Source organism: Rissa tridactyla, chromosome 9 (genome assembly GCF_028500815.1).
Source record: "Rissa tridactyla isolate bRisTri1 chromosome 9, bRisTri1.patW.cur.20221130, whole genome shotgun sequence".
NCBI lineage: Eukaryota > Metazoa > Chordata > Aves > Charadriiformes > Laridae > Rissa > Rissa tridactyla.
Window position 1 is genome coordinate 13,896,537 of NC_071474.1, and position 16,330 is coordinate 13,912,866.

A 16,330-nucleotide genomic window follows, 5' to 3' on the forward strand; every position below is an offset into this window, starting at 1 on the left:
GCTAACAGGGGAAAAAATTGCAGTGTTTTTAGTGCTTGTGATCCCATTAATTATCAGTCTTCTACCCAGCTTCTACTATAATAGTGTTATACATTGATGAGGGATTGAACAGTTCCACTGTGTTCCTACTTTTCAGTTGTAAAAGCACTGATCCTCTTCATCTCTTGTAATAGAGTTTTTAGCCATTTTTTTAGCAGTTAGCACGATTTTTAATGTTAAAGGTTTTCAGCTGACCCCTGCATTTATGCATTTATGACTACAAAATGATGAGGTCGTTTTTGAAGAAAAAAAACACTGTGATTCTGTCTCCCATTTTGGAAGCAGATCCCATAGTTCTGAAAAGAGCTACCGCTGCGATCCTTTGTTCTGCCATAAAACGGTGAAAATGTCTTCCTCCGACCCCTAGGGATTTGTTGCCGTTCTGTGCCTGCAAGGGCTAAATTTTAATTCATGAAAATGCTCAGAAATAGCTTACATGCTTAGTGTCATTTGTGCTGCTGCTTTTTTTTATTTTATTCTAAATTTTAAAGAGCAAGATGTGCTATAATTAAACTTTTGATATCCTCTATTTGTAGTAAAAAGAATCATCGATGACTGTGCCTTCATTGTGTAATTCAGCCCCGTGGAAAGGGCTTGCATAGATGGGAATGATTCATAGGCCTCCTCTGCAGGGCCGGATTTCACTTTTATGTCTCAAAAAGGGTGTGCGGCCAAGCCTCGCTGAGCTGACCTCAAACCCGAGCTTCCCCCTGGACGTGCTGGGGACGAGCCGGTGGGATTTTCCCGCAGCCTGTTCCCAGAGTTTGCCTGCGGCGCTCAGCGCCGTGCGGCGGCAGCGCTCCTTCTCCCCCGGGAGCGGGAGGGACGGGGCTGCGGCTGCCGGGAACCGCGGGAGCGGAGCGGGGCGCGCATGCTCCGCCGGTCGCGGCCCTCCCCCGTCTCCTCCCCCCCTGCCCGGGGCCGGCGGCGGGGACGGCCTCCACCATTTCTGCGGCCGCGGGGACCGGGCACCGAGCGGTTTTCCCGAGCTCGGCGACCGGCTCCGCTCTGCGGCTTCAGCACCGCGCCGCTGGACAGCGCCCGCCGGGCGGCGGCTGCGCGGCGGTCGGGGCCGCGGGCGCGGAAGGGCGCGCCGGGCGGGAGCCCCCGCGGGCAGGAACCCCCGTCCCTGGGCCAGGCTCGCCCTCCGGAGTGGGGGCCGGGCAGCGGCAGGATGTTTCTCAAGCTGGCGGTCGTGGTGCAGGTGCTGTCACTGCTGGTGAGCGGGGGGCACGGCTTCCCGAAACCAGTAGGCAAAGGTAAGCGCCTTCGTTACCACATTTTCTGCATTTTCTCCGAGATGGGGAAAGTTTTGCAGGGTATAGATAGAGGAAAGTAAAAACTTTCCTTCCAGTTGTCTAAAAGCACTTAGATGCTAAAGAAACAATATCCCTGGCGCAAGATGCCAAATCACAGAAGTTGCAATCTAATATTAAAGAGGATAGGTTGCTGGTAGAGGGAAAAGCTCTGAATTTTTTCAATCTTTTCCAAGCAATGTTTTCATCCATTCTGCAGCAGTTTCTGCACAAGTCTCTCTCTCTCACTCTCTGTCTACCCCGGTATTCTGGATGTAAGAGATTTTTAATCTCTTGGTTGTGCCAATCCGATTATTGCTATTTTAGTCAATCTCCTACAGCATTTTTTTCCTCAATTTGTTTATGAGTTTTCTCATCAGAAAGGGGTTGCTGAGTCTATATCTGTATTTCTATTACATCTTTTGCAGAACCTCTCCCTCAAACAGTCATGCTTTGTTTAAATGACTTTTTAATTGTATTCTCATTCTTCTAGGAACACTACATTTTTTTTACGAGTACTAGCAGTTGGCAACATACTTAAGACACCACGTTTTATGGGAGAAAACTGTAAAAATTAAGAAACAATGTGCTGTCTCTTTGTAGTTGCACACATCCTGTAACTGAGTATATATGTGTGTTTGTTTATTCTAGATAAAGCTATACACAACAGACAATTAAGTGTAGAAAGACCTTTGGAGGAACAGGTAAGTGAAATAAAAAATAGTTACAGTGGGGTTTAGTTTTGTTATTTTCATAATATTTTGAGCCTTCAGGTACCAAATCCATGGATTTCCTAATAGCTTAACAAATGAGTTGAAAACAGGTTGGTCAGTAAAGTAAATACTGATGGGGTTGGGTAGAAAATAGTGTTTCAATAATTTTTAAGAACGAACATGTAGAGATTTACTGTCCAAAAAAATGCATTCCAAAAGCACGTTGTTAGCACCAACAGCTCACAGGTGTGTAACCCCTTTGTATTGACATCGTATGGGAATATAGACAGAGCTTGGATTGAAGAAGGAAAATGTAACTCACATTTATCTTAAAATGGAAAGTCTGTTGCAGCTTCTCGTAATGTCTGATTCTGATCAGAGGATGCGGTGGTACTGACAAAAAGTGCCAAGCGCTTAATCATTGTCTACTTATTAAGGCAAACTTCTTACTAAGAGTGAAGATCAGACATTAAGGCTTCTGCTGATATTGATAAATTAAGAGATCCCACACTTCAGTGTATTTATTCTTTCTGCCTGTTTGTTGTTTTGTTTGCTTGTTTGTTTGTTTTATTCTTGTATATCAGATTGCTGAAGCTGAGGCAGACAAGAATAGGAAAATAGTTCCCACAGGTAAAACGTCTTTCCTGTTTTTATAGTGATACTCATAACGGTATTCAAAGAGGTGTAAGATTTTATGTTATGTGTGCATTGATGTGTTTTCCAGAGAATAAGCCAGAGTTCAGGAATTATTCCTTTGTTGATGACCTGAACCTGCTAAAATCAGTAGCAGAAAGAGAGAGGAATGAAAAGGAGAGGGAGTCAATTAGAAGCTCTTTGTATGAACAGCAACTGGCCATTGATGATGCAGACTCCACCAAGAACCGCAGGCTTGTGGATGACTATGACTCCACTAAAAGTGGACTGGATTATAGATTCCAAGGTATTCTATAATCATCTTTCGGTGAATTTTAGATTAGACTTCTCTTGCAAAGTGATTGCAATCATGGATGTTGTACTCACCACTAAACATGAGCTGTATTTGTTACTGGAGTGCGATTTCAATTATTTCCAGTTGTAGAAGCTTGTCGTATTACAATTAGGTTTTGAAACGCAATACAAAAGAATTGCTGTTGATTTTTACAGTCTTCTTCCGTGGAGGAAAATCCAACTGTGTAATTTGCATTATGTTTTTTAGCAATTTAGATCTGATGGAAGGAAAATGAGACATATTTTTAAAGGAAAATATATTTATTCTGGTTTGAAAGGAAGAAGCACTTCTGTATTGAGCTAAATCACATGTATTTGTTCCAAATGTTATGTGCAATGTTAGATAATTCTCCTCATCACAAAGCTAAAAAAAGTTACCGAAGGCCAAAGAATACTTGCCTTTACTACAGGAGTAGTTAATTGACTTGTAGTTTAAGTGAGTCCTCTGAGAGTTGTGAGCAGCATTTAGATCAGTTTTTTTTTAATTATATCAAAGTATGCTGATCACAGACCAAAGCTTACTCATCATACTCACTTTCCCATTGGTTATGATGATATTATTTGCCATAAGTAATGATTACATAATTAAAACTTCATTTGCTGAAATCCAAACAAGAAGACAGTATGCTGTTTGTCATGATCTGTTTTGATCTAAGTGGCCATACAGTGAAAGTAGATGCCAAGAAGATGCATATAAGCAGATATGTGAGCAGTGTTCTTTTATTCTTACAAATTTTTCTGTAAACAGGAGAGTATGCTCCTTACGTTCATCTCTGCTCTTTCAAAAGAGCCAGTCAGAAAGCTCTTTTTCAGATGTGTAAAATGGACACAAATAACTTTTCATTGAGACTGATGTAATGGACTTCAAAGTGTGTATCAAACTATATTCCTAATGTGTGTAAAAAGTGCAGCTTTGTTCTGAAGAGAAAAAGATGCAGGCAGATATTTTTTACAAGATGTCTAATCCAAATGAGTTAGGATAGTCAGCACACAGTTAAACTGTAATCCTTTTAGATGATCCAGATGGCCTACATCAATTAGATGGCACTCCTTTGACTGCTGAAGACATTGTTCAAAAAATTGCTGCAAGAATTTATGAGGAAAATGATAGAGGAGTGTTTGACAAGATTGTTTCAAAACTTCTAAATCTGGGGCTAGTAAGTATCTTTTTTCTACTTCATTTAGCTGTTATTTAGCTGTGGGTTAGTTCAATGTTCTTTTACAAACAATTTGGATGAACACTGTGTCCAGCTGATAATGCTGACTTGAGTGAAATTGACCGGGATTCAGGCTCTATGCAAGCTTCTTGACTCATTTGTGTACATTGGTTTAGTTCTGCAATAACATTGTTCTTCCTGAGATGGCTTTGCAGCAAAATAGACCAAGCTGCAGAATGTTTCTGGTGTCAAGAGAACATTCACTGATTGTACTCCTGCCATGTTTGCCCTCCTTTTTCCTTTAATTTCTCTTCTGATTTTAATTGAGTTCTTTTGTATTATAAATTTCTTTCGGATGTTTATGGAGAAAGGTCTGAGCTCATTCCTATCCACTTACTAATTATTGTCATCAGCGGACATATAATGATGCTGGTTAGTTGAGGATACATTTCTCATTGTTATTGCTTTTTAGCAAGACTGGGTTTGTCTCTGTCTTCTGTGTGTCTCAACGGTTTTAGCCATTTCAATATGAGATTCTTATATTTAAAATACTAAACTTATCTTTTCTGCAATAGATTTTGCCATTAGCTATTGCATGCGGAATCCCACTGATTACAAAGGGAGCTGTGGGACAGTTGCACGGTAGAGTTCTCATTCAAGTGACAGCTGTTACAAAGCAAAGAGAAAAGATTTTGATGATGCCATAAAAGCTATTTGCTTTTTCCCTTTCTGTATTGCTGTGTACTGTTGTAGTTATTCAGTTGTGCCTAGATACGTTGCAGAACATATATATTTATATGTGCACACGCACATATATACACATACAGGTATATCGCACTTGCAGCTCTATCTTTCAAGCTGGACTCCATTGTGTTAAGCCCTATATGGCTTTGTTTGGAGGCTATATGTGTGGGTGGGTGTTTTTTATGTATACACATGTATTTGATGTGTGTTTGTATGTGTGTTGATGTGTGGATGTGTGTATATATGCATTTATATAAATGTAGACATATGTATGTTTATATGTATACATATCTATATCTATGTCTATATGTATGCACACACACATCAGTGGTGTTACACCTAATTTGGCTGTGCTCAGCTTTGAAGCAAACATATTTGAAGCAACCTATTTACAAAGCTCAGATTTCATATTGATGTTTAATGTCAGAAACCCACAATATTCTATAAGTACTCTGCACAAATATTTTAACAGATCACAGAGAGTCAGGCCTATACCCTGGAAGATGAAGTTGCAGAGGTTTTACAACAGCTAATTGCCAATGAAGCAAAGGATCGTGAGAAGGAGGCTGAAGATTTTGATTACCCTCCAAGCAGAGCAGACAGTGGTACAAAAGAAAAGCAACAGGAAAGAATGGTAATTTCTTAGCTAATCATTTTGAATCAGTTACCAAATGGTACAAGTAGACCAGTGCACTGCTTTGCTTTAGGGAATAGTTAGTTTAATCTGGAAACTAAAGATGTTCTTAAAGAAATTCCATCAGATAGAAAAACGAATTGTGAGTTACTTTGAGGTTTAAGCCAGATCCCAAGTTGAAATAACTTTGAAAAAATACTATAGCCTTCACCTTGTAACTAGGAAAATGCTGGCATAAGATTATGATGCTATTTCTTTCTCTGTTAACTCTATCACCAGAAGCAATGTGCTTATAAGTTGTGGTTTTTTTATATCTTTTGTGGAGACACCAAGCAAAGCTGATCGGGATAGTTTCATTAATGGAGAAACTGATGATACACTGGATAACACATGGTCCTCATCTAATATCTTGGAAAGAAGAAATGAGCTGCCTTCTGAAGATAATTTTGAAGACCTTCAATATTTTCCAAACTTTTATGCACTATTAAAAAGTCTTAACTCAGGTGAGCTCATCATGTGTTTACAGGAACATTTAAGAAAAAAATAGAAAATCAAGATGCTCTCTGTTTTCTCCTACTCCTTTCCCTTCCCTTCCCCACAGCTTCCCTAGTTGCAAAAGACCATGTGCTTTAAAAATGTTCTCTAAGATGCATAGCAGAAACTAATTTGATTAGTTAGTATGGCAAAACATTGAAAGGAACAGCACTCAGAATGGCAAACCGTGTGACGTAGGTAGCCCTTCCCATCTTGTGCTGTATGATTCAGGAGTCCTGAATTCTTTTCATTCCCGTAAAGGCATGATGAAAAACTGGCAAACTGTTTTCTCCAGAGATCTTTCCAGTAATGTCCGTGTCTTCTAAGCCAACAGAGACACGAGTAAGCCACAGTAGAGTCCTCACTGTGAAGGTACCAGTAAATGAGCCTGAGCCTCCCAGCCTTTTCACAAACCACAGGTTTGCTGTTTATTGCAATGAAAGCTCCGCACGTCTCTTCCTATTCCGGTGCTAGACATCATTGCCTTCCATTTATTGCAGGCAAGATTGTGGCACCTCGCCACAGACCCTTTGTCAGCACACTCAACCACACACCCATTCTCACTCTGTGCGGCCAGCATATTTTCTGGTCTCTCCAGTGCAGTCAGCAACAGTTTATTCTGTAGATTCCTTATCCTGCAGGAGCTTCAAACTTTCCCCATAAACACCTGAGTGGAGAGCTAGAATGCAAAACCTCAGGGCATATTTTGCTCCAGTCCAATCTACAAACCTCATATTCTTCTTCCTGTTCTTTTTGTTTTTCCCATGGTAGTTTTGCATGCTAGTTCTTCTCCTTTTTCTACTCACAAAGCAGAAGGGCATGTTGTGTTTAACAGGTTATCAAGCAAATAGAACCATGTCCCACTGGCTGCACATCTCTGCCTTGTCCCCTGCTTTACGCTGTTCACCGGCCGGCTTGTATCAAGCTGGAGAAGAGGGGATTCAGTTGCATCCTACAGATGTGTGTTAAACTGCAGACAGCAATAAAAAACCTGTTCAGCAGCTCTCCAAAGGGGCTGGCCCTCTGCCAAGGCTGGGAGTATGTTTCCAACTGTCCCTGTCTGACAGAGCCCCTGGCTCTCTTGGGTCCTTCGGTGACAACCTGGGCTACAGGAAGAGCTTGAGTAACTGTGTGTTGGGGGAGTGTCATGCTGCTAATACAGAAACAGCAGTGATACTGTTCAGCGGATAACTATAGCGGAAAAAGAAAGCTAAGAAGCAATGATCATGAAGATAGTCAGAGATATGTATGGGCAAGAAAGATGGATTTTTATAATGAAAAATCATAGTTCATATCCTATTCTGGAGTCATGATCCTCCCAACCATGTAAGATTATGTTTTCCCAGTACCTGAGTCATGGTCTTGCACATGGTAACAATCTCATTTGAGACACTTTGTATTTTTGTCGTTGAACCCATGGATCTTGTAGGAGAAGGGATCTCTGAGCTATCTTCCTCATACAGAACCAGACTGGTCTACTAAGTAGTTCACAGACAAATAAAAGAAAAAAACAGAGACTGTATGAAACTGCCTATATCTGCCCTCTGACCAGCAATTTGAACTCTGTCAAGTCACTTCATCTGAGTGTGTTTAGTGGCCTTATCTGTAAAATGGAATTATTACCATTTCCCTTCAAGACAAGAAGCTATAAAGATGAACCAAACCCTGAAATTTTAAAGTATATTCAGGTGCACTTTCCAGGAACAGTTTAAAAGGACATATATAGGAGCTCTCTCTACTAATCCAGCACAGCATTTTCTTTTTACTGACTAGGTCATTTTTTATGCATGAAGTTTGTGCAGAGTTTGCAGAACTGAGTTTTTCCAAGTTGCCTGAAGTCTTTGACTAGTTTTGCTTTATTCCCTCACACAGAGACAGAAGCAAAAGAGAAAGAGACCTTGATAACTATCATGAAAACCCTGATTGATTTTGTGAAGATGATGGTTAAATATGGAACAATCACACCAGAAGAAGGAGTTTCCTATCTGGGTGAGAGTGCATACTTTATACAACAGTGTTATTAATGCTATGTTCTTACTCTGCCAACAGTCATATTGTCATCTTCCTTCATTTTAGGAGTCCTGTTTCAGACTTGTTCATTCAAAATGTTAAAGCTGTACTTCTAAATGATTGATCAGTCATTATAGCAGTGTTGAATTCCATACTGCTTTAATATTTCCATCTAATGAAGGAAAGGTTATGTATCAGATAAGCATTTAGAGGATTGTTCCACTTTCACACCCGTGAAGTGCACTTGATTTCAATGGCTTTATGTCAGGGGAAGATTAGTGTTTTGTTCAGTTATCAGGTACCTGCATTTTCCAGAAGAATCCAGCCCTTCAGCACCTTTAATCTGTCATCTGTAAGTAGCTAGAGTAGACATGAGCTAATGCTATGGTCTTCTACCAAGTAAAACTCCGTCCATCTATGGAAAGTGTTACATCTTGGCACAGGAGTAGTTCTTGAAGCACTCTTTCCTGGATCCATTTTAGAGTCTGTGGCTATGAAGACTTTGTAAAATTGTTATAATTTCCTGAAGAGGGATTTTGGAACAGTCTGGGTTTGGGTTTTTGTTTTGTTGTTTTGTTTTCTCATGCACCTCTCCTGGCTTTTAGAAACTCTTTTATATTAACTGTTCATAGCCTTTCTAGTTAAACAAGCAGAGCTACAAAAGGGCTTATCTGCGTAAGCTCTACACAACCCTTTCATTTTTCTGAGGTGTTCCTGGTCTGGGGTAGCCTGAAAAGTTTTTGTTTACATCAGAGCAATTTCTCAGCTTAATTTCTCAGCCTGTCACAGAAATAGGACTGACAATGATCTTTCATGACTTCTCCAGGCTTGTTTGATATGGGCTGTTGCAGATACATGATTGATTGATGCAACTGTAACTGTACAGACTGATTATCAATTACTTGGCTACATAAAGTCCAGTGGGTCATGATTCACATTCAGTGCATGATTGCACCTCCTCTCTAAAGAATTCATTATATCTCTGACCAAGATTATCCCTATAATTTCTGTGAGAAGTCCTTGAATTTGGGACTATTCGAACAATTTATGCTACAGTTCAGCTCTCTATTTTTCTGGCTGCTGGTACATTTAAAGAAAGATGCACATAAAGAAATGGTTGATTACAAACACAGTGGTTTCAGTGTCATTCTACAAATGAAGATAATATGGCTTGAGCAGATATTGCCCTCACTGATAGTGTTGTGCCAGAATTTAATAGGTGAAATTCATTGCTGACGCAAGATCAGTCAGATAATGGAATTACACTAGAGATGCATTTTTCCTGCTGAAATTCAGGGCAGTTGTTCACATTGGCTTTACTTGGAGTAAATAAGTACTGTAGCCCTGGAAACAAATTGCCATGATGACATAGTACTGAGGGTAGGGATTAGGTTAAGAATTTCAGAGGTCTGATTTAGTCTGGATTTAAAGTAAGACTATCAACGGATGTATCCAGACTCTGCCTTGCAAATGAGTGATTTATGCAGAGATGGATTTTGTACTCCATCAAAGCAACTTACTGTCGTGGAAAAAGCTTTCTCATAGGTCTCAAGTTGCTTCTGTGGTATTCTTTTTTTAGTTTTGCTGTTCAGAAATGACTTTAAAGCTGACCTTCATTTATTGAGAAAATATTCTCAGATATTCAAGGACACCAAGCACAGGAGAATCTTAGCTTCTTGCAGTATCCGTAAGCATGGCAGCAGTTTTATTGCCACCCTTACTCAACAAAAAGTTACAACATAATATTTCCAGTAATACTTTGATAGATACTGTGTTTCTTGGTGCAGTTTGGGTTAGGGGATTGATACCCAGCTGTGTTTATTTATAGCAGGTAAAGGAATTGGTATGAATGTCTGTTAGAGAGAAGACACAATTATAAAGTTGGCAGCTTTTAGTTGTTTTGTCAGTCCAAAATCAGTGAGCAAACCATGCTAGTTAATGGAAAATACCTACTGGGTCTGTGCAGATGGATTATATCTTTTCTGTGTTTTATTACAGTAGGAAACTGCCTAAATTACTTTCCCCCACTCTGTCTGAAGCCATGCGTAAGCTATGTCCCTGAATTACACATTCAAAATAATAAATCATTTACTGAATCAAGTCACAAGCTTTTGTGCCTCTCACATGGACGCAGAGACAGTGAATTTGAATGCATATACCAGTAACAGCTGGTTTGGGATTTTGAAACCATCATCGTCATTGTATCCCACTCTAGGGGGAAGTATCTTGCTGCTGCAGTGAATGATGTTATTAGGTTTAGCTTTAAGTTACAAAGGATCTAGCAGCAGTGTGGTGCAAGAAAAACACACATGCACACACATACAAATGCAAGGAAGAGGAAGTTCACGTTTTAAAACACATATTCAATATTATGTAATAAGTTTTTGAAAGCTTTCCACATGCTAAATATAATCTGTAACTCAGAACCCAGAAAGCCAAAACAAAAGTATTCATATATATGATAGAGGAGAAAAAGTACCGCCTGCTGTTTACAGCATGTATTCAGAAAGTGTAGCTCTGGAAGCATTAAAGGGAGGCTGTAATAAACTTGTATAAAATGTGCGTTCAGCTGAAATGCATCATATTTGGTAATTGCCCCGCTGGTGGCAAAATGCCACTATCTCTATCACTCTTTACTTTCTTAACTATGAATGCTGTATTTTGATGTACGGGGAGCAAATTCTTCTGTGGACTGAAAGCCTGTTCGAAGGCTTTTAGAAATCTCTCTAGAAAGCCTGTCTGCCCTTGAAGATTGAAAGCTGCTTTAAAATCATTTTTGCAATTAAAAGAATGGACAAACGTTGTTGGTACAGAAAGCACAAGGTAATCAATCATATGACACAGGACCATAGTTACTCAGGTGACTTGTCAATTAACTGCGGTATCCACTTAGATACCTAGTTGGTATCCAACTGCGGTATCAACTTACCCACCCATGGACTGGTTGTCAACATCCAGCGAATGCTGCCCAAACAGCTGAATTCTCCTTGCTTGCCCCAACCTGCTCTGGACACAGGCTGTTATCACTGAACAGGCTGAGTATTGGGAGGGACTTAGGACAGTTATTGAAACAATGATTGCTGTTGGCAAGGGTGCAGTGAGAGAGTGGAGTGAAAGAGTTGGAATCCCTCCACATAATGACTAGCGTAAAGCAGCAAAAAGCTTTCAGAGAAGTTACGGCTGATTCAGCATAAAATATTTCATTATTCATGGCATTCATACTGTTTCTGTTGCATAAATAGCTGATACTGAATTTTCCATGCAGAACTGAAAGGACTATATCCTTCATGGTCCTGAGTGCTTCAAGGGAAAAAGCGCTGTTCGAGCCAATAGTAAAATTTACTTTGATTTCAGCAGAGCAGAATAAGGAATGCATTGCACAGATACTTACACTGTTTTGAGTATTAGTTTGTGAATAATATCTCACTTTCCTTCATTTTCCTCCTGTCTGTTGAGTAGTGTCATGGTGGAGATTCACTCTGATAGCTTTTCTATATCAGAGTCATCCATCACAGACCAGATAAATATTAAGGAAAAGCTTCATCTAGAAAAGCTGCATCTACACCACACAAAGCAGAGGAAATTTTTGTGTGCTGAGTGACTTTTCCTCCTAATTGAAAGCTAATTTTAAAATGGAAGCGTATCAGTCCACTACCATCCTGGTAAAAGCTCTATTTATAGTAATTATGTAAAGGGAACTATAGTTTTATAATACATTTATTTTAATAATATTGTTGTCAGCTTAGAAGCAAGAACAAATGGTTTCTGCCAGTTTGTTCAGATACATTTGTAAATCATCTCCCACTAATAAGACCAAAATAATGAGTGATTTTTAGAACCATTCTAGGAAACATTTGTAATTAGAGCCAAGTGGACCATAACAAAAATAAAGCTTTCAGAAATGATAGGCAAATTCTTAAGAGGCACCAGTGTGTATGTATGAATTCTTTTTACACAGTACATTGCTTATATTCTCCTGCTGTACATTGCTTACAAGAGTAGATTTGTAGCAAATTTATCCATTGCTACCCTAACCAAATGGGAGTTGTGTTATCTAATGAGCTATTACATTAGAAATGCAAATTACTTATGTGCACATTGTATACATGTGTGGAGTTCTCATTTATCGACTAGTACATGTAGCACAAACTTTTGCCATCTGTGTCTCACAGATACATAGAAGCTTCACTGTGATACTGCATATAATCCGTATTTTATCGAATCTTATGATTGAGATGATTGGTCATTTTGTTTTCAGTTTCCATATCAGGGCTTCTGTATTTTCCACAACTGAACAATGCTGGAGAAGAGAAAGAGGCAAAAGCCAAAGGAGTGGGAAGAAAATTAAGTTTAAGCACTCTATAGCTTTGCTCTTTCTGAGGGGGATCCCACTTTTCATCTCCTTGTAGCAGAGCATTTAGCTTACTGGAGCCACAGTGTACAACACACAGCCCACAGGAGACTGGTTGGGGAGCAAACCCCCCTTTAATTAGGAGGGAACATAGAGAAATTGCTCCAGCTCATCAGTATGCAGTGTTTGAGTCACGGCTGCCTCCCTCCATAGACCAAACCAAACACCTCTCACACCACCTCCCTTTGGCTCTGACTCACTGTCAGAATCCACACTCTCCCCCGTGACTGAGTAGGAGGTTGTGTTGGTTAGAAATGGGCATGAGCAGATGTCTCTGTTTACCTCTTCTACCCCCTCATCATTTGTTCTCCATGGTCAATTGGAAAGCAGACCAGACTGCAGGACACACTAGCAATAGGGAGATAGATGGTTCATTGGTGAGCCGCTGCCAAGGTATATGTACGCTCATTAATTGGGTCCTTTTCTAAAGTTACTGTTGGGATATTGTTTTGCTATAATGCTCTCTTTGACAGAGTGAGGCTGCATGAAAAAACATCCAGGGGAAACAGAAGAGGCAGAAAGTCCTCTATGTTGGTTTTTAACATGGCCCTGCCTCTGCATGCTGAGGAATATGGAATAGCTGTTCTGCGTCTCGCATTCACACTTGGTACCCTCCACAGCTCCACTTCTGATGAATGCGAAGCTCTGCAATTTCCTCGGCATAGGCCAGTGCAGAATAGACACAATCTGGCCTTTTCTTGGGAGAGGAGGACTCGTTTGAATACTGTGACTAATCCCTGAAGTTCTCATCAACACAGATGCTGCAGGCCAAAGGTCTGATCCTGATACTTGCTTAGTTAGGCAAGAACAGGCACGGAGCCAAAGAGCGTGAGGCAAAGAGCAGATCACAGCACAGACTGGCATCATCTTTCCTCTACTCACTGTCTGTAGAAGCAGATGCTCCCTGATGCAGACTGTGTGATTTCAAAGGGGTGAGGGAAGATGCCAGAGTGCTAAACCAGTGCCAGAGGCTGCAAGTGATATGTGGACAGTGTCATGTGGACCTTTTGTTCTTTCCTTCATTTTGACCTGGGAGATGAAGGGCACTGACAGTATTTTGTACAGGGAACTGTTCATACATAATACCTTCTTTTTCTTTTTTAACGTCCTTTTTTTCAAAGGGCTTTTTGTTGCTATTGTAGGTTTTCTTCATAAGCATTAAAATCTTTAATTGATTTTCCCTATCTGAACGTCCCTTTGGTGATTTTCCTTGCCCAGTATTACTTTATCATATGACTGATGCATACAGCTGCCAGTGGGAGTTATTTAATTTCAGGCAGCTCTGTTTTCTCTGCTATTTATTTTGTATCTGATGAACTAAGGTGACACAGATGCCAGTATACTGTACTGTTCTTAGGAGGACCAAGGACACTCACACGTTTGAAAAGCAGAAATCAGGGGTGCCTGAGATGGGGGCAGTGGGCTGAATACTGAGGAGCAACAGCGATAGTGTAAAGTATATATGAATAGTTAAATCCAGGATGAATTTGCATGGAGGTGAGGTGAAAGGATGTGGGGACAGAGAGTGTGCAAAGGTCCCAGATAAGACTGGAATCTAGCAAGTATGTTGATCGCAGACCTCACTGCAACTTTATAGCTTACCTTTCTGTAACCTCATCCCATGCTACTTCTGCATTTGCACAAACACATTAATGGTTTTTTGCCCCCACTGCTTAGATCTTATCTCCTATTTTCCCCCATTAAGACTCTCACTGCATAGAAAAAGCCCAGGTAGCTACAGTGTGAAAAGTCTATGACAGCTAACCTCACAGTTCATAAAAAACAGGACCGCTACACACTACAGCAAAATGGGCATTACCAGAGGGTGACAATATGTGTGAGAGCATAGCATTTCCAGTATCTATAAGACCTAAATTTTCTCAGATATCTTTTTGGGAGAGATCCAGTAGTTTTAGTATTGCTAATTCTTTTTCCCACCACATTACATGACTGTCAAATCATGTTTCAAGAACCAAAATGAATATATTAAGAGTTCATTGCTTTGCTTATCACTATCTACCCTTTAAATTTGCAGCTGTTTCTTGCAAATATGTTGCCTCTTCTTCTGTTTCCCTTCACTGCCTCCTCTATGCTTTCCCAATAGGATACTTTGTAAGAAATCTCTATCTCCTTGTAGTGTCTCTTTTGACAAATATATTGCTTAGTTCCTGAAAATCTAGGTTTTGCATCCTACCAAGTGGTTTGTGTTTCTAAAGGAAGGAGGGCAATACTTTTATTTTTTTCTCACTGTATTTAATAGCTGCATAAAACCCCCTTACTTTCTGAATTCGGTCTCTGTCTCTTGACAGCTGAGAACTGAGACCATAAGTTATGATTTGAGATGATGATGTGGGTGCAGGGTAAAGAGGGTGTCACTGAACTTTCAAAACTAAGCTCCATCCCACTCCTGCAGTAGAGGCGGCTGTGTGCTGCTTCAGTCCCAAACCATTGTGCTTATAAAGTGCATGCTATCAAAATACTTAAAATGTGTGCACAGGCCATGTTGCAGCCTCAGGATGGGAAACGATTGGGAAAGGACTGCACCACACAGCGCTAGTAGATCTGGAGTAATGCAAAGGAAATGTCTCTAGAATACTGAAAGGAAAAATCTGAGAAATACTCCATGAGGTAGGGAATTTAATAAGGACAACACAGGAGACTCGTCAGAGCTGTGTTCACCTCAAAACACATCTATTTAATTGTGTTTTACTTTTTGAGTTGCTTTTAATCTGATTGCCAAGCAATACTGCTGCTGTGTTATTTCAAATCACACTGACCATCTTGCCGGTAATCCATTTGCAAGTGATGCCACTACCTGGGGTTTGTCACCTGACATGTCATTCCTCGTAGCAGCATTAGGCTTCAGACACACCATCACGACAAATCAGTGAAACAGGAAGATTGATAAAGAAAATGCCATGTCTTGACATGTAAAGCAGGGAGTTGGAAACAAACAGGACATTTGCAAAGTTGAGACCCATCTGTATATCCACAATGGAGAGATTTCTCTTGTTCGTCACAGTTTAAGCAGTTTATGAAACATATGCGTGACACATATACGAACTGACTAAAGGTCAAACTTTGCTTTTGGCTACATTGGTGAAAATCCAGTGGATAATGACAGTTCTTGGACCTGCACTCATGTAAGCTAAAAGGAGGATTTGGCCAAAGAATTAATCAGGTACACTATTCCCCACAGAATAGTCACAAGCAAATGCTGAGATGTCCTGAGTTTTGTCACAGATGGAAAAAGGCCTTACAAACTCTTAAGGATCATCTACTGCAGGAGACAGAATAGCCCTGGGAGAACTGTGCTTTTTTAATGCCTGAAATGTATGCATCTCATACAAGCAGCCATCAGCACAAAGCTTTCCTGCTGAAGCTGCTGTAGTGTATGGACTCATTAAGTAAACTCATTTTTTAGCTATTGTTAAGATTGATTTCAGGTACCATGGTCATCTCTTTTTCTCCTTTAATAAACACAGCCTTTCTATGCTGTGTGAAAATAGAACAGCAAAGCAGGTCTTTCTACAGAAGTTTAATGACATGAAATCTCAGCTTCAGTCAATTTGATGAGGATTGAATGTGAAACTGCCTCCTGGGTGCAAGACAATTACGCAGATGAAAAAACCCTTTACAGCAAAATTTGCAAGAGACTGGAAAACACCATGAATCTCTCTATAGAGAAGGGTCTATTTCAGGCTTCCGTTACCAATTCTGTTAACTACTTGGGTGGGTACATTAGTTTCTGCCTTTCTAATAAGAACCAAGTATTTTAATTTGTAATATTTTTTCATGCAGTATCT

General features: G+C 40.1%; 1 protein-coding gene across 2 annotated transcripts in view; it reads left to right on the top strand.

Annotated features, from left to right (window-relative positions):
• Positions 1–1,126: 1,126 nt before the first annotated feature.
• The window catches only part of SCG3 (secretogranin III), a 29,276-nt gene continuing 14,072 nt past the window's right edge, over positions 1,127–16,330 (top strand). For both annotated transcript variants that reach the window (XM_054214790.1, XM_054214791.1), the window contains exons 1-8: positions 1,127–1,298; positions 1,986–2,038; positions 2,632–2,677; positions 2,772–2,987; positions 4,049–4,191; positions 5,408–5,569; positions 5,895–6,072; positions 7,976–8,092. In XM_054214790.1, the coding sequence (XP_054070765.1) occupies positions 1,214–1,298; positions 1,986–2,038; positions 2,632–2,677; positions 2,772–2,987; positions 4,049–4,191; positions 5,408–5,569; positions 5,895–6,072; positions 7,976–8,092 (1,000 nt within the window). In that variant the 5' untranslated portion in view covers positions 1,127–1,213. The remainder of the gene's footprint in view (positions 1,299–1,985; positions 2,039–2,631; positions 2,678–2,771; positions 2,988–4,048; positions 4,192–5,407; positions 5,570–5,894; positions 6,073–7,975; positions 8,093–16,330) is intronic.